The sequence below is a fragment of the Phytophthora sojae genome, assembly GCF_000149755.1.
Source record: "Phytophthora sojae unplaced genomic scaffold PHYSOscaffold_1, whole genome shotgun sequence".
Lineage (NCBI taxonomy): Eukaryota > Oomycota > Peronosporomycetes > Peronosporales > Peronosporaceae > Phytophthora > Phytophthora sojae.
Window position 1 is genome coordinate 10,936,385 of NW_009258115.1, and position 22,353 is coordinate 10,958,737.

Here is a 22,353-nt window from a genome sequence, read left to right on the forward strand (position 1 = left end):
ATCTTTTTGGTTGTTTACTTGCGTCGCTACGGGTAGTGCAGGCGGCCAATAGGAAGGAGGCTGGAGGCTTGCAGTGACCACGCAGACGCGGAGCTGGTCAGTGGGCGGGCGAGCGAGCGAGGCGAGAAGCTTTCTGAGCGTTCTTCGCGGCGGCGCGCACTCGGCTTCAGCTGCAAGTGGAAAATGGCGCCTCCCTTCTTTTCCCTCACTTTGGTAAGATCACTGGGGAGCGAAATCCCCTAGATAGGAGTACTTATCCCGCCGTTTTGCCTCTGTAGCAGCATAAGTGCGGTGCGAACTTAGTTCAAATAGAGAATGATAATAGATAAGTTCCTTTGTGTAAGAATAGTTAGTAGTTTATCACTAAACGTACCTTGTTGAAAGAATATTGCTGTACCCGGGTCCAGGTACATCAATAATCCTTTATTTCGACGAATCGCGCGGTACTTGATGTTTTTTTAACCAATCGTGGATCATAATAATGCTCACAATTTAAGCCAATAAGAGATCGGAAAGTTTACATAAAGGAAAAGCCCGGCTACTCAGTCACGACCTGCACCAAGCGTCGGCGCCTGTCCGGCAACCTGCACTTCTCTTCGCAGCCTCAACGACCGGCACCGCAGCCACACGGCCATAACTCACAGCACAGCGCTCTCTCCTCCATCTCCTGCATCTGCAGACACTCACGACGACCGCGCCCAACGCCACGCTTCCCGTCATAAACGGCCCAGTCCAACGTTGTTCGGCGTAGAGAGGCCCTCTCTACATTGTTGTTATCCACTTACACAGACTCTTTCTTCGCTGGTCGTCACTTCAACATGCTGGCAGGGGGCTCGTGGGAGTTCGCGGCCTCCTTCTGCGTGGGCCGCAGTCGCGGCTGCGAGGTGAGCATCCCCACGTCCGAGGAGACGCGCACCGTGAGCAAGCGCCACGTGGGCATCGTCCCTCTCACGCAGACGCTGCCGAGCAACCCCGCCCGCTCCGGAGCCGGCAAGCGCCGCTGGCTGCTCTACGACCTGGAGACCACGAACGGCACGGCGGTGAACGGCGTCGACGTCCCGCCGGGAGGCAACCGCGAGCTCCACCACGGCGACGAGGTGGTGCTGGCCTCGACCATGCGGCAGTGCGTGCGGCTGCTGGTGCAGTTCCCGGACGAAGCGCACTCCCGCATCGTGATCAAGGTGTTGGCGCGCTCAGCCACGGGCACGCCGTCGCCCGCGCCGCTGCACCGGCGGACGGCTGTGGTGCCGTCGCCTCGACGCTCGCCCCGACGAGTTGTGATGACGAACGCGTCGGTAGCTGCTGCAGGTTTCGGGAGGTCGGCGGTGACCATTGCTGGCAGTCCGGCGCTCACGAGGAATGGCTGCCGCTCGAGGACCGGAACGCCGAGCAGTGATGCGAACTTTATGACCCCGCCGTCGCACAGTCTTCCGCAGAAACGGAGTCGTAGCAGTCCGAGGAGAGGAGAAGTTGAGAACGAGAATGTGGAGAAGAACAAACAGCAGGACACGCCCAACAGTCAACAGAGGAAACGCTCACGTCGTGGAGGAATTTTTGAAGCTGAAGCTGCTGCCATGGATGGAGACAACGGTAATGCGGCTAAACGAGCTCAGAAGCAAGAGAAGGAGGAACGCGAGCGGCTAATGATGTGCCCCGTGTGTCTGGAGTATTTTCATGGTAGTGCGACGCTGCCGTGTTCGCACACGTTCTGCGGGTATTGCATCAGCAATTGGTTCCGTAATTCGCTGTCGTGTCCGGAGTGCCGCGATGTTGTGAAGACGGTGCCCGTGCGCAACCGCGCACTGGACGAACTGGTGGAACGCTTGGTAGGACAGACAGAAGCGTACAAGTCTCATGTGCGTCGTCGGGCACGGATGCAGAGGCTATCCATAGGACCACGGCGATATGAACGTGGAGGCAGCGACGGCGATGAAGATGCATCTGAAGGAGCTGCTCGTGGCGTGCGTCATTTACATCTTGGTAACAATGGTGTCCCAGAGCCCAGCATGCGCTGTAGCGTGTTCACCCGCTGGTCGGTGGAGGAGAAGCTTGCATTCTCGGCTTATATCAATACCCAATTCGGCGAGGCGCGTGTGGCAACCTGCAAGAGAGTAGGTCTGACAGAAACCGCGGTGGATAGGTCCAATATGACCGAGCTGCTCATCGCTGCCCAGAATCTCCTGTTGGTAGGTGACGAGTGCTGTCAACGGCTCAAGATTTTCCTGTTTTTTGGCTGATGGTGGAAGCTTCATTTCTCGCGCGATTCCGCTGGACTATGAGGTGGCGACTGTACCCAATCGATGCATTCTGGACGTTACCGGAGTATTGTTGCAAACTGCAGCAGAGTAGGCAGAGAATGACAAATGTCAACTAAATGGAAGTCTCGACAAATAGGCGAAAACATGTTATTTACCCGCTTCGATACGAATCCCCGTGGTGCAAAGTGACCTCACTAACTTAGGCAACGGCGACTACAGCGCGTATTTGTTCACCTCGCGCTGTTTTCTATGAGCTTCAGGTACTTCTGGTACTTGCGGTAGATGATGTAGTTTTCGTTTCTTAGAAGCCGTTTCCATTTGCCGCTCTTGTACGCCCTCCTCATCACCTCGGGGAGTTCCAGCGACCTGAAGACACTTTCAGGACTTTCCTTGAGTTTAGCCCAGTCCTTAAAGAGGTGAAGGTACTTGTTGATCATCGTCGAACGTTCTCTCTTCTTCATCGTCTTCGACAACTTTAACTCCTCGTAAAAATCTGTTCGAGGAATGAAGAGCATCGGCCGGCAGCTTGATTTGTGGGGAAGTTTCCCTTTCCTTCACGACCTTGCTCGTAACGGAGTCCGCAGTCGCCAAAAGAGCATTGCAACTTGAGAGAAGAGCAATCACGACACTCAGCAGAATGCAGTTCTGGTGCATGTTTGGGTCTTGGCACTTGAGGGCAAATTTCACAATGAAATCCAGAGACCAGTGGTTGGTGATCCTCTTTGCAGAAAAACTAGCCAAGCATGACAAATTTACCGTCAGTTGAAGGGCCCTCAATGTTGATCTCGAACGACATACGACGAAGCAGACTTTTTTTGGGGGGTTGAAGGGAATCTATTTAACCTTAGTTATTAGCTTGCTGGTAAAGACGGAGTCTTTTGACTACCTAGTTATTAATACCTAGGTAGTTCAAGCTCCGGCTTGCGTTGCCTCGACGAAGCAGACTTGGTACAGTAAGTACACACAGGCCCATTTTGAGAAGCTCCAATCTGCAATCTGCAAAATCGTTTGGCAGCACATCGTCGAACCCTATCTGCAATCCTAGAACACGTTATGTCAGAACCAGCACTAACTTGATTCTACTTGGGCTCTCACATGACATGTATTTGTGAAACTGACGCTTGTAATTGTAAGAAAAAAAAACTTCATCAAGCAAAACCTGAAGAAAGTCCTCTTTGAACGAGGGTGTGTCGACTGCCAGCACAACAATTGATCTTTGGAGGCCGCTTTCTACAATTTGTACGATCGTACCAGCCACCCATCGACACCGTGAACTTGCACAGTTCTTTCTTAAAAGGTTTTTATTCGTGTCAGATACTTCGAAGTAAGTTAGATAGACTATGCGATGACCAGCCATAACAAGTATTTCACTACATGTACTTGTTACGGTTGAGTTTTTAAGGGTTTCAGTCCACAACAGAGAAGATAAGTCTCCTCCGAAGGTCGTCAGTCCACAACGGAGAAGATAAGTTTCCTCCGAAGATTTCTCTCAGTCGTGATCGACGAACGCTACGCTAGCGTACCATAAAGCTGGTACAGGCACATTCACTTTCGATCCCAAGAAATAGCGATTTGAAGACCATGGCGACCGCCGGCCAACGCCGCGTATTCAAGCACGACGGTGCGACGTTGCCCTCACTGCAGACCCCCAATCCACTAGAACAACGACTCACGCTCTTGTCGGTGCAGGTCGCGTCATCTATGAGTGGGAGCAGTCAATGGAGGAGGTGAATGTCTTCATCAAACCTCCGCCAGGCGTCACTGCGCAACAAATCCAGTGCGACATCGCCGCCAACCACGTTACGCTGGGGCTGCGTGGCGTTACGGACAAGTTCCTCAATGTGCGGAGGCTGTGCTGCGTTATTACGAGTATTATATCATGAAAACTGACTTGAAATCCATTTTGGTGTTTCTCCAGCACGACCTCGCAAGCTCCGTGGTGGTCGCGGAAAGCTACTGGATGCTGGGTAAGTTGCAACTTTATTGTAAGAGGTGAAGAAGGGTTTGAGGCATTGATATTGTGTATTTATTGCCTGCAGACTCTGGAGAGCTGAATATTAACCTGCAGAAAATGAAGAAGGGGTTTATTTGGCCCAGTGTCTTCGTCGGTCATGGAGAGGTCTGTTGCGTGCATGTATGCATTAAATCACTGTTGGGATGGTGTAGATCTTCCATACTAATGTGGTGTGTCTTTCTGTAGTTGGACCCGATGCAACAAGAAGCTACGAAGCAGCAGATGATGTTGGAGCGGTTCCAGGAAGAGAACCCTGGGTTTGACTTCTCTAACGCCGAATTTAATGGCGCTGCACCCGACCCACGCACTTTCATGGGTGGCGTGAAGTACACGTAAGCTTCACTTTTGTGTCATCACAGGCAGCAAGACTTCAAAAAGCACAAAGGTATCGCAGTAAGGTTGGCAATTTCAAAATATATTATCTTTGCCAACAGTCGACTCTGAAAACCCGTCTTTGCGACGCTTCGACCTGAGGGCATTGAGATCACCTGGACAATTGCCTCTCGACAACAGTGCCAATGCCAGTGACAGACAAGAAGGCTGATGGAAACCCGTCCAGTGCTGGCGGCAGCGGTAGTGGCGCTCCGAGAGTGGCTCGGCAGACCCGTTGCGGCAGTGAGCCTAGCAGCTCTGGCCAATCTCGACAAAACTCAAGCTTGGCTTCAGGATCGAATGCTAGCGGAACGGCGACTTCTGGTATCGGAGCAAATGGAGCAAAGGGGAAAAGCAGCGCCTCCAACAGTACCGGTGGCTCAACGAGTAGCAGCAACAGTGTGATGCGCTTCAAGACTACGTTTCGCAATACGATCTACGACACACTGCTACGTCGGGGTTGGAAAGAGACAACTGAGAACGACTGGGACTTTTACTGGGCTGACCGCGAGTACATATATGACTTGCTTGATACCGTACACCTGGAAAACACGCAGCGAGTGAACCACTACCGCAATGGACGAGAGGTAACGCGCTTGAACCAAAGTTTATGTTCAAGTTTAACTTGTTGTACCTGAACTAACCTGTTTGGTCTACAGTTGTGTCGTAAAGATCTGCTCATCAAGAACCTCAAGCGTGCTAAAAGACAAATGGACAAGAAAGCAAGGTAATGCTGTATTTCATTTGAATTAACAAGTTTGGTATTGACAAACCTACTGTACGAATTGCCTTAGGTCGGAAGATGCCGTAATGAGTGAGCTGGACACAGTCCTGGGCTCCTACGATTTCTTTCCTGTCACGTATATTCTCCCCGGTGAGTATGCTATCTTTGTGGAGGAGTTCAAGCGCAACCAGGGCGTTTGGATCATGAAGCCCATTGGCAAGTAAGTGGTAGCACAAAAAATATAGCGGAGATAGGGTGTTCATAGCTGACGATTACCTACTTCGTGCTCAACCAGGGCGCAAGGCAAAGGTATCTTTCTTTTTACGAAGCTGAGCCAGATTAGCGACTGGCGAACAGACTTCCGCTGGCGACCTGAAAACCAACAGGTGGAGACCTACGTCGTACAACGCTACATATCCAACCCGTACCTGGTAGGCGGCAAGAAGTTCGACTTGCGTCTGTACGCGCTAGTGCCATCCTTCTTCCCGCTCGAGATTTACCTCTTCCGCGGTGGCTTCGCACGCTTCACCAATTCGCGATACTCGAACAACCACAGTGACATCGCCAACTCGTTCATCCACCTCACGAACGTTGCCGTCCAGAAAACATCGGAGAACTACAACAAGAAGGTAGAACGATTGTGTCTCAACCTCAAATTGTTTTCTCCTACTGGACGCTAATTGCTTCTGTATCTGACCGACAGCATGGCGGAAAATGGGATCTGCGAAACTTGAAGCTATACATGATGTCGAAGCACGGCCCTGGGCGTATTAACAAGCTTTTCTACGAAATTCAACTCGCGATCATCAAGTCGTTGCTGAGGTAAGCCACCCAACGCTGAGGTGACCGATGTAAACTTTTTCTGGTATCTAACGATTTACTGCGTGGGATTGCCACGTTGAAGCGTGGAAAAGATCATTATGAACGATAAGCACTGCTTCGAGCTGTACGGGTATGATGTCATGATCGACGAGAATCTCAAGCCGTGGCTACTGGAGGTGAACGCTTCGCCATCTGTAAGTGTCCATGATGTTGTTAAAATTCTCGACATGACTCTAAAGAACAAGTGGCTTCGACTTGGTATTCATGCAGCTTTCGGCCAACACGTCATCGGACTATCAACTCAAGTGTGGCATGCTGAACGATATGCTCGACATCATTGATCTCGAGAACAAGTACGTGCGAGTTCTAAGGATTTCTATCAAATGGAGGAATTGTTTTAACCACGGCACGATTTTGGTTTAGAAAACCTGAGGGTGTCGTCCGCGAGCATGTCGGGGGCTTTGATCTCGTGTATCGTGACGGAAATGTCGTCAAGAAGAGCGAGAGCTGCATGTACACGACTTTCCTGGGTGCGGACTGGCAGCGAACGCCAGCAACGCGGTCAGGCAGTGCAAGCAGCTCGCAGTCGTGACTTCCTGCAACGCGTGAATCATGCAGCATGATAAGGACAGCTATGCATGCGCCTAAGTGTTTGCGATGGCTGCAGTGGAGAGGGTTCTATCGGAGTTGCTACACAGAATGCAAGAGTACGCGGTCTTTTGGTCTTTTGCTTCCTCTCCCTTCGGAACAAAGCGGCATGTATTGGCATCGCCATTTGTCTGTACCTCGTGTGACTGGGTCAGTTAGAGGTTGTGTCGAATTCGTTTGGTCTGGTTGGCGCTGCACTCAGTAGAAGTTCAGCTGACTATCAGAGCAGCTCCATAGCTGCGTAAATGTGTGGTGGTGTCGGGAGACTTACTTGGGTGAAGATACTCACAATAACAAACTAAGGGGTGGGGGGGGAAGGACAGCCAGCGCACTCTCGCTCGCTCACTCCGTTGCTCGCCATCAAAAATGAACTCCACGGCCGTCGTCGGCAACGGGTGCTTGCTTGGATCGGCTGCTGCAGGCCTAGATGCCTGCGGAGTTGGGTTCCTCGTCGTGGTGCTGGTGCGCCACCACGATGCGTTCACCGAATCGCCGCTGTGCCATGGCTTTGAGCCTGTCTCGGACATTCGCAGCGGTGACAGCGATCCTCCGGCTCCGGTGCAGGTCCGACTCGTGGACAAATACAATGTCAGACTTGCCGGCGGGCTGCGGGTCGTGCAGACGCACCGTGTAGATGGCATCCGCCGGTCGCAGTCCGATAACTATACCTGAGCCAAACTTGGTCTGCACGTCGGTGCCCTCCAGCGCCTTGGGGTAGAAATCAATCATGTCAGCGTTAAGGAAAGCAATGGCGCCCCACACGAGCTGGACCTGCGCGGTGCAGCGCTGCGGGTCGACCGAGAGGATGTGCCCGGCGCCGAACTTGGTGATCACGGGCTGCCCCTGGTGGTATTTGCTCGCCACGAACGTGTACGAGGTGGCCGCGATGTTCTTGAGCAGCATCAAGCCCGCCGCGCCGGTCGTCGAGCTGAAGCTGGACCGTCGGGAGCGCGAGTGCCTTGACTCCCAGTCCGCGCTGCTGCCTTCCGACATGCCGCGCGGGCGACGCGGCTCGGACGCGCGCTCATTGTAGCTATTGTCTGCCTTACGGACATCTGAAGGTCGGAGCTGCAGCTCGTACTCACCAAGACCGCCACCTGCTCGAAGACGAAGCGTGTACAGCTGCTCGCGGACGTCGTACTTCAAGACACGTCCGGATCCCGACGGAGTGTGGACGCGCTCGCCGATGAGCGCGGGGAGCACCTGCACCTCCTCGAGCTCCTGCGCGTGGAGGAACAGCAGCCCGGACGCCTGCAGTTTGATCGCAGCGACGCCGTCCTCGTCTCTGATCGCGATGATCTTGCCGAGGCCGAAGCGCGTGGCCACGCGCGCGCCCGCGCACTTGTCGGCGTGCAGGTCTAGGTTGTCCGAGACAGCGTCCACGCTGCGCGAGTGCGGCTTCCGGGGCGTGGCGCCGGCCGAGGGCGTCTTGGGCCGCGGCTTGACGAGGAAGAGCTTGGAGGAGGACGTGAGCCCCGCGCGCGCGAACGAGTAGACGGCCTGTAGCGCCGGGCGGCCGTTCTCGGCGTCGCTCTCGCTCTCGGGCTGCGTGTCCAGGCGCGGCTTGCGCGGCACGGACGCGGGGCACGACTGCTCCCGGCGCAGGAAGGGCGCGCCGCACTGGCTGGACTCGGCGCTCTCGGTCTCGGACACGTCGTCGGCGCTCGAGTCGTCCATCTCGGAGGTGGCGGTTGGCGCGCGGCGCGGCTTGGGGCGCTTGGCCGCGGGCTTCCAGGCCAGCATGTCGGACAGGGACGCCAGCATGTTTGGATTGACGTATCTGCTAACTAGTCCGCTTGCTGCTGGACGCGTGCAATGCCGAAGTGCGCGCCGAGGGATGCAGCCGGAAGGTGGAGAATGGTCTTGGCCGTCGCGTCTGATGGGGAGACCCGTTTCTGCGGCAAGAAGGTGGGAACAAAAGGCAGAGAGAAGGAGCGATCACCGCTGCCCTGGAACCGAGACTCTGGTGCTGCGATGGGGAGTGGAGGCGCACCGAGCGTTACTGCCTCAAGGCGCGGGGAACACGGTGTTGGCCCCGCCACTGCAGTGCAGTGCAGGGGTGTACATGTAGATGACAAGGCTGCATGTAGGAGGGGGCACTCTAGCAGAGCAGCAAGTCGAGGCTTCGAGCGGAGGGTGCGACCAGCGAGCATTTTTCAAGAGGAAGGCCGTTACGGACGCTACGTTGGCCGTGCCCCTCGACATACAAAGAGCAAGTCAAACTCTGATCTGAACTGAACGAAAGATCCACTCAACTGCCCGTGAGCGTGTGCGATCCTTAATTGTTGTTGCAGTGCTGGCAACGGCTGCAGCTGGCCCGAGACAAAGGCTGTCGCCGTCATCGCCACCCTTTGAGCGGTGTTGGTGTCGATGTCAATGCTGCCAGCCAATTTACCGGTCGCAGATGCAGGTCGCTGCCACCGGCGGCTGCTTCTGGTTACACAACGTCTGGCCCGATGCCGCCCTGCGTATGCACGTCCGCTCCTGGTGCGCAAGCAGCGTTCAAGAACGACACCTCGTGTCGAGGCCCCCGGCCCGACCGCCGCGGTCACCGCGGTTCGACGGAGGCGTTTGGCGCCGCCACTCAATATAATGGCAGACGAGATGGCGCCGCGAATGGCGTGCGGCTGGCAGTGGCGACAGTCGCTGGCGAGCGGGTCCGCTAGCGGCTTCAAAGAACGCATTACAAATTGTAATGCTCGATTGTAATTTACAATCGAGCGCCGTTGCTGCTTCGACATCCAGCCGCGGCCGATGGTGCAGCCATGTTCGTCCACGCATGCTCCTGGCGTGCCTGCACGAAAGAGCAACGAGGTTCGCGCGTACCTACCATGGTCGCACTTTGTAGAATCGATCGGGTTCTGTTATAAATTTGACTAATCAGAGCGCGTTATTTCATGCACCTTCACTCACATATCGGAACGTAGGTTTTCCCTCCATACAAGATACGATTAGACCTTACAGAGAGGGGCAGGCCTGCATCTGCGCTGCAACGCACCCACACATCAACCACCAGGGCTCGAGCCGTCCGACCTGCATCGTTGAGGTCTTGCACAGAGTGAGCGAGGGCTGCTCTCCTCCTTTTCGTTTTAATTCCAATATTATTATTCTGATAACGCTCGCGACGATGAGCTCTGGAGGGCGCGCGTGGGGGTCTCCGGGCCAGGGCGGCGGCGGCGCTGGCGCCGTGACGGCCGCCGCGTCGCCCGTGGCCGTGAGGCTGCACGACGTGATGGACGAGGAGCTGGCGGCCAAGCTGCAGCGCGAGGAGCAGGAGCAGTGGGAGCGCGAGATGGAGGGCCGCTTCGGCGGCGAGGACCGCCAGACGGGCTGGTGCTTCGTGGAGGTGCCGAGCTCCAGCTCGGGCCACGGCGTCATGAGCGTCATCCAGCAGGAGGTGACGGTGGAGGACGCGCGGGAAGACAACGACGACCCGGACTACACCTTTGCGCTGGAGCTGCAGGCCCAGGAGGCGGAGGAGTACGACCGCATGCGGCGACAGGAGGCCTCCTCTATGGAGCGCATCCGCGTCATCCGGCAAGAGGACCCCAAGCGCGAGGAGGTCCGGCAGACGCTGCAGCGCTACTACGACAGAGAAGCGCATCGGGAGCTGGACCAGGACGACCCGGTCGAGGTGCATACGGTGCACCATCACGGTCCTGGCGTCCCAGCGACACACTTGGTTGGTGTAGCTACTGCTGCTGCTGCTGCTTCTGCTGCGAAACCGACCTTGTCGGTCGACCGTCCTCAACTCCGGGACACGGGTGTCTACCACGACGTCTACATGGACGGATCGGGCTGGCGAGTGCCGAAGAAGCAGTTCAACGCGCTGCACTCGGCCATGAAGCACTCGGACAGGAAGAGCCGCCACCGGGCCAAGAACGCGTCGTCGTCGAGTGGTGGCGCACCAAGCCACCGCATCTGAATGGTGGCGGCAAGGACGCCGCCGCCGCTGCAGCGCGTCTGTTGTCCAGAAGTATCAACGACCAGCTCCGTTCGAAGGAGCAGTCTTCGACGAGTGGCCCGGCCACCTCGTCCCCAGCACACAGGTAATATTAGTCTATTAAGTAACTCTCGCCCCGCGCGAGGAGAAGCTCCACGTCCTTCTCGAGCCGCCAGCCAGTCAGTGTCCGATAGTAACAAACGTGCCCTTCAAGTTGAACCGTGATGACAAGCATGGGCCTTCTGTCGACATCCTGTCCAAGCGCATACCCTAGGCTGTTCCATAGGGATGTGCCTAAAAGCCCACCAGCCAGGAGCTCATTTCCCCCTTGGGACCGACCAAGCCGAGCCAAGCCAAGTCCGAGCCTGCTTGACGCCACGTCCCTCCCTCCTCTCCCTCCGAGCTGAAGCTGAAGCTAAGCTTCTTGGCAATCGTGTCGAGCAGACGCTCATGATCCGCACGTCTGCGCCGCCGGCGACGTCGCCCGGAGGAGACGACCACGACGACTGGGAGAACGCGGCCGCTCGCAGCGTCAGCAACGCGGCGCCCGGCTCCATCGCCATTGCAGCTCGCCCGCAACCCGCCGGAGACGTGGACGGCGCCACGCGTGCCATGCAGGGCCTGCGCATCCTGCAGCCGCCGGCAGCGTCCGACGACGGTGGGAACTACCCGCAGCAGCAGCAGTTCAATGGCAGCGCCCCCGTTGGCACCGCAACCGCCAGCGCACATGGCCCACTGGACCCCGTGCTGGTTGCGGGGCTGGAGAACGCGCGCGAACGCATGACGCTGCTCAAGTTCGAGGACCAGATCGTGCGCTTCCTCAAGAACCCGCGAGAGCCGCACCTCAACTTCCCGCCCTTGTCCTCGTACCATCGGCTGATCGTGCATCGCTTGGCGCAGCGCTGCGGGCTGGAGCACCAGACGGCGGACTACAATCCGTACGAGAACAGCTCGGCGCGCGTCGTGACGCTATTCAAGACCCCGCAGTCGGCGGTGCCGCGCGTGCTGCTGATCGACTTGTCCGCGGACAGACAGACGCCCACGGTTACCCCTGCGTCTGCACCGAGGATTATGATGCGGAAGCGCAGCGCGCCACGACCCGGCGCCAATGGTGGACGCGGCAACGGCGCGGATAAGGCCACGCCTTCCTTGCAGGACCGGGAGCGGGCGTACGCTGAGGCACGAGCACGGATTTTTGGCGAAGACAATGATAACACTGCTACGGAATCAGGGTCCTCTATTTCTCCGGCGGGAAATGACGGGAACGGAAGCACGGGAATTAACAATGCTAGGCATGGAAGTCGGCAAGCCGCTGGACCCGATGGCAGCAGAGGCTTTGGCCGAGGCCGAGGCGCTGCTTCTTCCGGTGGAAACGGCAGCGGATCGCAATCTAGGGACTCGCACTCACCGAAGGACCGATCAGGCGAAGACGACGGTGCTAATACTAACGAGTACTCGCGATCGTCCCAACCGAGTGCCCCTAACGCAGCGAACTGGAAAGAAAGCAAAGTGTTGTGGCGCAACCGCGAGCAGGAGATGAACGACCCAGACTTCACGCGCAACCACGACGCCTTCCGCCCTCGGTCCAGTGGCGGCGCATCCAGTGGCAGCGGAAGCGGAGGCGAGTCGCCGTACCATGGCAACCGCTATGGTGGCGGGCGCTTTGGACAAAATGACTACCAGTACGATCGATCCTACGACCGGTCCTACGGCTTCCAGCAGCCTGGTGGCGCGCCGCCTCCACCACCACCGCCAGTGCCCATGGCTGGGCGCGCCCGCTATCACGTTGGCGGACCCGATTACAACAATAGAGTAGACACCAACACGTACCAGAGGTCCCCACACCAGCAGTACCAGCCGCAGCAACAATTCCAGCAACACCAGCTGAACTCGCCGCCGTCCATGATCATGGGGCGTGGTGGGTACGGGTACCCTTCACCCCAAGGCCGTCCGTCGGCGCGGCAGGGGAACTGGGTGCCGCCGCGCGCCAACACTCGCGCAGTCGGCAGCGGCAGCGGTGGGTTCGTTGAGGACGACTTCCCACCGCTCGGCAAGTAACATGTCTAGCAACCATCAATACACACAAATTACATCCATCATGCAGCCAACTTGTCTTCCTTCCAATGCTTTCCATGTATCAGCGTTATTAAGTCACCGCACACGAAATCATGAACGCCAAGCTATCAAGGTGGAAACCAGCAGTGCACTCTCATTATCATCGACTGAGTTCAACCTGATCTTGCATGCCAATAAATAGCGGGCGTGGGCTCCACTTCGCGTAATGTCCGGTTGACAGGGAATAAGTAGGATACCCGTTAACAAGGATCTGGGCTAGTTACGCGAGTGAACCACGACTCCGTGGTCTATCGTCGCTTGCCGTCGATGTCGTCGGCAAGAGGCTTGCCGCTACCGCCACCGCCACCGAGGTGTAAAGCTGCATATTATTGTACACACCACTGAAATTAGTTCTCACATCTACAAAACCTCTCGAAGCCGTATCTAACGTACCTTGTCGTCGTTGAAGCTTTTTGTCTCGAAGTTTCTTTTTCCTCGCAAGCTCCTATCAACAGACACGACCGTAATGTGTTAGGGATTTAACTGACACTACTCAACAGGAATATATCGCACCTTCTTCGTTTGCCACATCGTAAAGTACTTCTTAATGGTGGCATCGTCATTCTCATTCTTCTGAGAGAGCCATGGTTTCGTTCTGTAGATAGCATACCACAGCAATAATCATTAGTAGAGCAGCCTTCCTTATGCTCGGGCGCCTCCACAATCCGTACTCGTCCATAATCTTGCGCAGTTTCCTCTTGGCCTCATTTGTATCCTCCACGCAAGTGCGGAGTTGAAGCTGCAGCGTACGGATCTCCTGCGAAACTTCATCGTCCCTGGGACTGGCCACGCCGAGCTGAGCGATCTCCCCCTCGCTGCCTTCTAACAACCCGATATCACGCAGGACGCGCGTGAGGCCTTTAGACTTCCACGATGCCAGGTTGACAGAGGCCAGTGAAGCGCTCGACAGTGTAGCGTCATGTGATTCTGTCGAGTCTCTGGGATGTTTGTCCTCATCGTCCGGCTGTGCCGAATCTATCAACGCATTTGCTGCGTCGCCCTCTTTCGATGAGGAAGAAGTTTCCACTGGGCACAGCGACGCTACCAGTCTCTGTATCAAAGCACCAACGATAGCAGGACGCCACGACATCAGTAGGGGAGTAAAAAAGCAAAACGTAGCGAGCATTGCTTACCTCCTTGAAAAAGTCGTCCAGATCCTGTGGGCTAGACTTGCTCAAACTGAAATTATCCTGAAGTCGCTTGAAGTCGAGGCCAGATATTACCTTGTCTTGACCTTCTTCGCTTGAATCTATTTCTTCCGAGTATGCATTAGGATCTACAAAGCAAAATGCATCCGTCAACAACTACGTTCAAAACAACGGCCGATAAAACGCTTGTATCGAATGATATCGATACCAAACTTACCTTCTAGCAGCAATGCCTGCTCCATATCTTCCGGTGTAATCGTCTTGAAGAACGAGTACGCATACAAATACTTCCACAGCCCAATCGACGTGCACGGTGCATCTGCATTCACCACAACGCCACCAATCAGCCTCACCACCACCATACAACCCCACCACTTCAAACCACGCACCCGAATTAAGGTCGTCCTCCACCATCGCCGGCGTCGGTGGTGTCGACTCGTTCTTCACAATGCCATTAAACTTGCCCGCCACTGCAGCACCATGTCTCCGTCCATCGACCCCAGCAGTAGACTGCCCAGGGACCCCACCTTGCGTATCCTCCACGTACGTGATCAAGTGGGGCGGGAACATGTTGGCACTCTTACCGTCCAAATAGTCCGTGATGGCCAGCAGCTGACTGTCCAGCTGACCCAACTGCTTGTCCACATTGGCGCGACCTCGCTGCGTCCATCACGACATGACACACGTCACAACTTTGTCGGTTAAAACGCCGCCCAACTCAATGCAACTGCGCAACGACTTAGCGCTGCAATGCACTGAATCAACAGTGGTTGCCACGCACCTTGAGCTCCTGGACGACCTTGATGAGCGAGTGCTTGCCGCTCGTAACGAGTCCGTCGTCCGAGCTGCAGGCCTGCTTCGTGGCTGGGAACTGCTCGTGCTGCAGCCACGGCACGTGCAGCGGCGCGATTTCCCGCCGCGTGGCGGCCGGTCGGTTCATCCGTGGAGGCGCACGCGCAGCAGGCGTGGCGTGTCGGCGCTGTGGAGCAGTGCCGAAAGGAGGTGTGTCGCCTTGTGCGCATACAGGCGATAGTGTAACAGGACGACGGGCATGTTGTGGCGTACCGTACTTCATTCGTATAAGTGCGACTATAGTCTTGTGAATTGTACACATAAATGCGTTGTGATTGGTTATAATTAAGTTTGAAAGCTCACTGATTAGAGGAAAGTGGGTTTTGGCGCGAATCCATCACGTGGACGGCAGCAGTACCGTGGGGAGGCCAGTAAAGAGCAATTCACTCTCCTCGCTTTTGATCAGCAAGAGGCGCAACTTCGACCAAGCTCGGTACTGTCAATCATGGCGCGCGGCAAGGCGGACCGGGCGCTGACCGTGGGCAAGAAGCTGGAGATCATCGAGGAGGCGGACCGCACGGGGCTCATCGCCGCCACGGCGCAGAAGTACGGCGTCAAGACGGGCCAGATCCGCGACTGGAAGAAGAACATCGACCGCCTGCGTGCCACGGACCCGTCGCGCCTCGTGTGCGCCAGCACCATCCAGCGCGGCCACCTGGTCTTCAACGAGACGTACGCGCAGTACTGGGTGGGCTACAACAAGTTCTGCAGCAACAACACCAACTACAACGACCTCAAGGACGCGCTGCGCGTCACGCACAAGGACGTGCTGCGCGAGGGGATCAGTACGTTTGAGGATGAATTGACTCCGTCCTGTTTCATGAGACTTTCGGTGCTTACTCTTATTTAATTCTTATGGTTAATGTGAGTAGGTGGGTTCAGCTTCCCGGCGATGGTGGACCCGGGCGCCACGCACGCATTGGAGTTTCCCGAGAACAGTACGTTCAATATTGGGAGGAAGAGGTGCTGGTTATGGTATTGACCTTGCATGCGGTGGTGTGGCAGGCGGCTTCTACTCGACGGAAGAGGTCAAGATGTTGTACCAGAAGGACATGTCGACGCTGCGGGACCAGCTGTGCGAGTTTTTCGGCCAGAAGCCCATCCCCACCAAGTACCTGTACTTCGTCACTAGGTTAGATTTCGTCAAGCCCGACCCGAACGAGCAGGACGAGGAGGAGAACGCGGCGAGGAACGCGGACAAGCAGGCGGACAAGGCCGTCGGGGTGGAGGACTTCATCTCGTTCTACGTGGCCATCTGCGGCAACGGGTCCGTCATGGTGCCCATGTCGGTCTTCCCGCCGGTGGAGGAGTGGCACTGGGAACGCAAGAAACCGATCAAGCTGCGCCACGCTCACAGCATGCACCGCACCAAGATGCACGACCCGAACGAGGCGCTGCAGTTCTTCTCAGTGGTTAGTAGAGCTTTGTCAAGGTTGGAGATTGAATTGAAGGCGGTGTCTTACGTTTGTGAAACTGTTTGTTTGTGTAGACGTGGAAGAAGTTTTACGAGGAGGAAGCCAAGTACAGCGACAAGTTTGCGTTTATGCTGGACTACACGATCGAGGAGTTCCGGGCTCCCGAGTTCATGGACGGCCTGAAGCAGCTGGAGGGCTACAACAAGTACTGGACGACCTTGTACACGGTGCGCAACCCTCTGCGGCTGTCACACTTCGAGGAAACGCTGTCGACGTTCGTGATCGAGGAGTGGCGCACTATCCTTCAGATGAAGAAGTCGAGCCAGCCCAACGATTACCGGAAATGCGTCGCCTTCTGGTTCTACTCTGCCTGGGAGTTCTTCGCGGGCGACAACGCGCGTGCTGCGTTCCGGAGCTGCAACATGTACCTCGAGGACAAGGCTGCGTGGGGTGCAAACGCTAACGAAAACTCGGTCTGAGAGGGTCGCCACGACCTGCATCATTCTTCTGTTGTATCCATTACGCGAGCCCTGCATTTTGAGCACTATACTGCGTTCGTAAAAGACAATGTACGTGGTTTCTCCAGTTGTTGCAGTTGATCACCCTTCCTATTCCCCATCTTCTTCGTCAGCCTCATCATCACCGTCGCCTTCTTCGGCAATGGAATCCATGGCCATCTCGGCGTCAGAATCCCCTTCGTCTTCCTCCTCAGGAGCAGCTCCACCTGCCTTCGCTTTAGCAGCGTTGTCTTCTTCGTCCTCCAAGGCAGGGAAGTACTCCTTTGCGAGCATTGCGAGGCGTTGGGCGGCCCATTGCGACTCGACATCTTTGCTTTTGTTTTTATTCGTGGCAACGAAGTCAAGATTCTCATACGATAGCTTGCCGAACTGAACCGAGCTCGCGAGGTCGAGTGTCTTCAGTTCATCCGACGCGGTGGCATTGGCATCGACTTCCACTATGAGCTTCTGACCGAGATAGGTCTTTGTGGAGTCTGGAATCGAGTTCCATTGGAGAAGCTTTTGAATGCTCGTGCGGTACATCAGAGACAGCGAGCGCAAAGTCTCGCCGGCACCCAGGATATGGTACTTCTTTCGGTCTGCTCCAATGCCATCACGAGTTTGCCAGAACCACAGGAACAACTTGCTATCGGCTGACATGCTCATCAACCGCGTGCGGTCGAACTGAAGATCCAGCACGCTGTCTTGATGTCCGTGCAGGGTCTGGATGAGGTTCCCAGTGGCAAAATCGACCACGCAGATCTGCCCACTGCTTGACCCGCTAACAATTCGAGTGGCATCAAACTGAAGGCAAGTCACGGCAACATCTCGATACACATCGCAGATTCGGAGTAGTTTGTTGTCTGCGTCCAGGTTCCAAATCACGATCCGGCCTGCGCTATCCCCACTTACGATCTCGTTTGCCACACGCCTGACACACGTGACGGGAACAAGGTGGCCATTGAAATATTCGTGCCCCCGGCGTTCAGCTTCGAGACACCATACTAACGTCACGTTCCTCCGTGTTGTGAACTTTGAAGGCTCACCGAGCTCCCACACTTTAATCTTGTTATCAGCAGCACCTGTTGTGAGCGCGGAATTGGCACTTTGGATGGACAGAGTCGTCACAGTGCGATCATGTGCTGAGATAATGTGAGCGATCGTTGCCAATGTTTCGACGTCGAACACAAATACGTCGCAGTCCGAGCATCCGCAAGCAAACCATTGGGTATCGGCTACCACGCTGACGACAGCAGCATCAAAATCCGTAAGAATACGCACTAGTGAACACGAAAACCCGCCGATAGTCTCGTTCTTCACATCCCAGACACCTAGTGAAGCATCCACAGATCCAGTGTAAATGCGGGCGCCAATATAGTACACGCACAGTATCTGAGCTTGATGGCCGGTTGGGTCGCCGAGATGATTTTTGTGCGGATCGCCTACCGCCTGTGCCAAGCAGGCACCGGACAGGAAATCAAACAGAAATCCATTCACTCCAGTGGATGCAAAGCAAGTGGTGATTCCGTGACTTGCAGTTCCTACCACATTCTTCAAAGCTTCGTTTGTTGTGTTGAATCTGAAGCAGCGCATTCTCTCCTTGGATAAAACTTTGCGCATGAGAGCACCCGTCTCCACGCCCAATTCCTCCTCAAGACCCTTGATTTCATCCTCGGCGTTGCTGATGCGGATTTTGGCGTTGGCAATCTCCTTACCGATCTGCTCCTCACCCACCTTAACGCTACCCATCAGCTTGGCGAGCTTCTTCTTGAAATCTTCGAGGTCGTAGCGAGCATCGGAACCGTTGATGATAGTTGAATCAACTTGTGATGAGTCACTGGCAAGGGCTCGCTTCAGATCATCTTCTCCCTTTGCCAACAACGCTTTCTTCTCAGCCAGTAGCTTTTCTAAGCTGGCCACAAGTTTGATTTCCTCTTGAATGTCAAACTTGCGTTGAATACGTTCTCTTCGCAGTCGAGGAACAATAGGGCCTACTCGCTCGAGAGTAATCTGACAAGAAGATTCAGCCCCTGCTCCTACCAATCGCTGCTGAAGCTTGTTTATCTTCTGTGATGCGGATGAGAGCTTGTTTGTTAGAGCGAACTCGATCTCGTCTGCGTGATGCTTGTTAATTTCGATCATCTCTCTGTCCTCGAGATTCTCGTACACACGCTGCAGTCCACGATAGCAAGATAGTTCTCCTTGCACATCACGGGTAGCTTCAAACAGTAGCAGCGCTCGCTCATAACTCTCAATGCTCATACGAAGCGATCGAAGCACGTGCTGTGTATCTGCGATGCGAAGGACCGCAGACCCTTCTTCGTAGCGTAGTCCTGCTCGGTTGGCAAAGATTGAAGCTCGGTTAAATATCGTCAGTGCCTGCTCGTAATTCTCGAGACGGAACGTTGCTTCGCCAATTTTCAGCTGCAACTTCACCTTTTGCACGTCATCCATCTGCTGCATCCACTGCTCGTTGTGATAAACAATATTGTAGAGACGAAGACCTCCGTCGTAGTCTTGCAGATCCATCTTTGCGTCACCTTCCAGCAGATACGGGAAATACTTCTTGCCTCGTTCTCGGGCCTTTTCAAGGTCAAGCTCGTCTTTTGAAGCTGGCTTTTCGACTTTCGCCGCCTCTTGTTGCTCTGTAGTCCACCGAATGTGCTGCAATGAACTATCTGTAGTTCGAAGCTGTTGTAGCAGTTTCTGAGCCTCTAGCATAAGATCATCACGACCGAGCGCAGCGTTTAGCAGTCCAATACTGCCGACTCCATAAATCTCATCGACGCCGGCGATCGTACGCGTCAGGAATTTAGCAACCTCTCTCCACCGCTGGATTGCGCTCTTCAGTCGATGGTTTACAAGCCGGTCAATTGCAGTACGCATTTTGCTGCGGGTTTCTAGCGCGTCCTGCCGGTTCGCGACCAAAGCAGCAAAAGCACGATAGAGCAGACCGCCGCGGAGCTTGGCCAATGTGGCTGCGGTGGCTGAGGATTTAACGGCATTATCTGGGTTGCTTTCAAATACCTCAAGCGCGTCTTGTCTGTCTTTTAACCTCTTCAGCAAGGTGTCTCGCCGTTTGCAATCAGCGCGTAGATAGTTTTCAACCTTCACGATTTGAGCCTTCGTATCAAGAATATAGAGCTGATCGATTTCGATCTCATCCTCCAAAGCTACCACAAGCTCTTTCGTGAAGAAACGCTGCAGTCCATTCTCAAAGACATCCGAGTCCATGTGCGGCCCTCTGAACATTCTCGCACGCTCAAGCTCAGCTTGTTTATCGAGAATACGAGTCTCTGCTGCCCGAATCAGCGCCACCAAATCAATTTGACGGTCTTTGCACCACTGCACGTTGTACTCAGCCTTCTTGAGATCGTTCCGAATCTCAGCAATACGAAAATGAAATTGACGCCGACGCTCTGCCACTTTCTCTTCGTCCGTGAGATCGTCATATTTCTTCCGGCCACTGGCTTGCTGGATGGATTGAGGTTGATCTTCTTCATTATCGCTCCCTTCGTCTTCATTCATACCCGAACCTCGGCTTACGATGGCATCTACCTTTGCTTGTAGCTCTGGGTGCATCGAAAGAATGAAGCGCGATACTTGCTCGATGTAGTGATGCCTCTCATATCGTTGCATGAAACCACTTAAAAACTGGGAGTCCACCGTACGCGAGCGCGAGTTCACAGCAGCCTGCAACTCGTCAAGAAGCTTATGCTCATTTCCCGGTGCTGTGCAATCAATCCAAGACAACAGTTTAGAACGTGATCGTATCAACACAAACACAGATTTACCTACCTATGGTGAAAATTGACTTGATTACGTCGCAGTATTCGCTAGGAATTCCATCACCATTCACAGCACGAAGTTGAAAGTTCAGATGCTCGACACCACTCAATAAATTGGTAATTGTTAGTGAAGTCCCAGTAGAATTTGTCCTTATTCGACGAGGCTTGTACTCGATCTCCGAGACGTCAAGCCATGCTTTACCCCGATCATCAGCATTATCTAACTTAATCACAGCCTCCGAAAAATTCAACTCATAGTCTTGAATCGGCTTTCCACCGTCGTCCAGTGGCTCCATCCACGTAAGTGTGATGCTCGTCGCTGTAACCACTCCAACGCACAGGAACAACGGGATAGTTGGAGGCGCAGCGGGCCCTGTCCGGACGATATCCACTTTGTTACTTGGTTCACTTTTTCCTGCAACGGTAATCGCACGGATGGAAAAATCGCCGTATTCCTGGTCTGCGCACAGGTTAGTCAGGCAAAACTTATTACCAGGGACAGGTTTCTGTACACACCAGCGCGATAACAACAGCGTTGGCCGAGGTTCAAACTGCCGCTGTACCTCATCATATTTTATCTTCGTGTGACAGATTGAGTACGTCAACTCGTAGTCAAAAATGGCGTTCGACCCGGTAAAAATCGGCGGGTCCCACGCAATCGTCACCGCATTGTGCGAAATATCTTTCGTTTCCACCCGAAGATTCCGAGGTGGCTGGGATACAAACTTCGTAGCTACCCGCGTACCAAGTGATTCCTCAATCGCCGGGAGGGAACTCGAATTTCCTCTCGGAACTTCCAAACTATCTGCAACTTGGTTTGTTCCTACAATTGGTTGTAACGTCGGAAGCGAAGAACCCATGCAGTTATCCTGGTGGATCCGTAACATTCGAGGGAGGTATTGGCGTCCGCAACGTTCACAGGATGTAGCATGTAGTTGCTGCTGTCTGATCTCTTCTCGGTTCACCAATTTTGTCTTGGCAAAAGTTTTTTCGTCTGATGAATCGTGCAGCGTCTTGGTCATTCGTAGTACTCGTCGCTGAAGTTCATCCAGTTCCTCCGTCTTCTCCCTGAGCTGCGATTGAGTCACTCCGATTCCTTTACGTAATTTTCTGTCATCAAATAAAAAACAAATTGTAAGAAAAAATATGACTGTCAAAAAATATTTTTTCCTTACCGGACATTTTTCTCCACGACGAACTGCTGGTCGCAGTAGGTGAGAGCTGCGTTATGCTGCGACTGCATGTCGATCAGCTGCATTCGGATCTCGTGCGCCTCTTGCTTCGCGTAGAAGAGTTGCGGGAGACTGAGCGATTGCACGGGAGGCAGTGAGCCCAAGATGGCGGCGCCAGTGTGGCGGCGGTTGGCCACACGGCGCCGCAGCTCCCTCGCGCGGCTATCAGCATCGCCTTCAGCCACGGATGAGCCGTCTTTCTTCATTGAGGGAAGGTCGCCGACTGCAACTGCTGCGACCTTCGTGCAACACAACTTCAACTTCCCAACCATCACTCTCACCAAGTTGAAGTTGCAGGTGCTCAGGCTTAGGACAAGCGTCAAGGTGAGTCGTGTGTGACTAAAAAGGCTTAAGACGACCGAGCCAACGTTAGGGACATTTTGATAGCAAGCTGCTGCATGTGGTATGCGGTGTCTTCAGCGTAAGATATCTCTTGGCAGGATATCCCGACGCCACTGTGACGAAGGCCACACATCTCAAGGACCATGGGCTATACGTTCGAGTAAGCTAGGAAAGCTGCCAACC

The 22,353-nt window shown here is 54.7% G+C and overlaps 10 protein-coding genes across 10 annotated transcripts; 6 read left to right on the forward strand and 4 right to left on the reverse strand.

The window, feature by feature from the left end:
• Positions 1-818: 818 nt before the first annotated feature.
• On the forward strand, positions 819-2,237 carry PHYSODRAFT_474309 (hypothetical protein; the record flags this gene model as incomplete). Its single annotated transcript, XM_009518880.1, has 1 exon — positions 819-2,237. One exon carries the CDS (start codon positions 819-821, stop codon positions 2,235-2,237), a length of 1,419 nt encoding a protein of 472 aa, XP_009517175.1.
• A 429-nt stretch (positions 2,238-2,666) lies between these two features.
• PHYSODRAFT_284533 (hypothetical protein) lies at positions 2,667-2,912 on the reverse strand (the record flags this gene model as incomplete). The annotated part of the gene is made up of 1 exon (XM_009518881.1): positions 2,667-2,912. The coding sequence occupies one exon, from the start codon at positions 2,910-2,912 to the stop codon at positions 2,667-2,669; it is 246 nt and encodes an 81-aa protein (XP_009517176.1).
• A 927-nt stretch (positions 2,913-3,839) lies between these two features.
• Positions 3,840-4,608, forward strand: PHYSODRAFT_472297 (hypothetical protein; the record flags this gene model as incomplete). Its single annotated transcript, XM_009518882.1, has 5 exons — positions 3,840-3,879; positions 3,948-4,099; positions 4,177-4,225; positions 4,298-4,377; positions 4,459-4,608. 5 exons carry the CDS (start codon positions 3,840-3,842, stop codon positions 4,606-4,608), a joined length of 471 nt encoding a protein of 156 aa, XP_009517177.1.
• A 440-nt stretch (positions 4,609-5,048) lies between these two features.
• PHYSODRAFT_468874 (hypothetical protein) lies at positions 5,049-6,782 on the forward strand (the record flags this gene model as incomplete). The annotated part of the gene is made up of 8 exons (XM_009518883.1): positions 5,049-5,231; positions 5,304-5,371; positions 5,439-5,588; positions 5,664-5,997; positions 6,072-6,190; positions 6,273-6,384; positions 6,461-6,543; positions 6,614-6,782. The coding sequence occupies 8 exons, from the start codon at positions 5,049-5,051 to the stop codon at positions 6,780-6,782; spliced, it is 1,218 nt and encodes a 405-aa protein (XP_009517178.1).
• A 479-nt stretch (positions 6,783-7,261) lies between these two features.
• On the reverse strand, positions 7,262-8,642 carry PHYSODRAFT_552999 (hypothetical protein; the record flags this gene model as incomplete). The annotated part of the gene is made up of 3 exons (XM_009518884.1): positions 8,285-8,642; positions 7,892-8,236; positions 7,262-7,849 (listed from the first exon to the last, which is right to left on the reverse strand). Exons 1-3 carry the CDS (start codon positions 8,600-8,602, stop codon positions 7,262-7,264), a joined length of 1,251 nt encoding a protein of 416 aa, XP_009517179.1. The 5' UTR covers positions 8,603-8,642.
• Positions 8,643-9,965: 1,323 nt separating this feature from the next.
• On the forward strand, positions 9,966-10,763 carry PHYSODRAFT_471750 (hypothetical protein; the record flags this gene model as incomplete). Its single annotated transcript, XM_009518885.1, has 1 exon — positions 9,966-10,763. The coding sequence occupies one exon, from the start codon at positions 9,966-9,968 to the stop codon at positions 10,761-10,763; it is 798 nt and encodes a 265-aa protein (XP_009517180.1).
• A 365-nt stretch (positions 10,764-11,128) lies between these two features.
• Positions 11,129-12,839, forward strand: PHYSODRAFT_553002 (hypothetical protein; the record flags this gene model as incomplete). Its single annotated transcript, XM_009518886.1, has 1 exon — positions 11,129-12,839. Exon 1 carries the CDS (start codon positions 11,232-11,234, stop codon positions 12,837-12,839), a length of 1,608 nt encoding a protein of 535 aa, XP_009517181.1. The 5' UTR covers positions 11,129-11,231.
• Positions 12,840-14,023: 1,184 nt separating this feature from the next.
• On the reverse strand, positions 14,024-14,984 carry PHYSODRAFT_389185 (hypothetical protein; the record flags this gene model as incomplete). Its single annotated transcript, XM_009518887.1, has 4 exons — positions 14,024-14,124; positions 14,262-14,363; positions 14,434-14,704; positions 14,826-14,984. Coding segments are annotated over 4 exons (633 nt in total), but the record flags the coding sequence as incomplete, so codon positions are not given.
• A 357-nt stretch (positions 14,985-15,341) lies between these two features.
• PHYSODRAFT_323362 (hypothetical protein) lies at positions 15,342-16,790 on the forward strand (the record flags this gene model as incomplete). Its single annotated transcript, XM_009518888.1, has 4 exons — positions 15,342-15,681; positions 15,769-15,834; positions 15,902-16,308; positions 16,386-16,790. The coding sequence occupies 4 exons, from the start codon at positions 15,342-15,344 to the stop codon at positions 16,788-16,790; spliced, it is 1,218 nt and encodes a 405-aa protein (XP_009517183.1).
• A 129-nt stretch (positions 16,791-16,919) lies between these two features.
• Positions 16,920-22,034, reverse strand: PHYSODRAFT_468125 (hypothetical protein; the record flags this gene model as incomplete). The annotated part of the gene is made up of 4 exons (XM_009518889.1): positions 16,920-20,539; positions 20,607-21,351; positions 21,391-21,706; positions 21,772-22,034. The coding sequence occupies 4 exons, from the start codon at positions 22,032-22,034 to the stop codon at positions 16,920-16,922; spliced, it is 4,944 nt and encodes a 1,647-aa protein (XP_009517184.1).
• Positions 22,035-22,353: the final 319 nt, after the last annotated feature.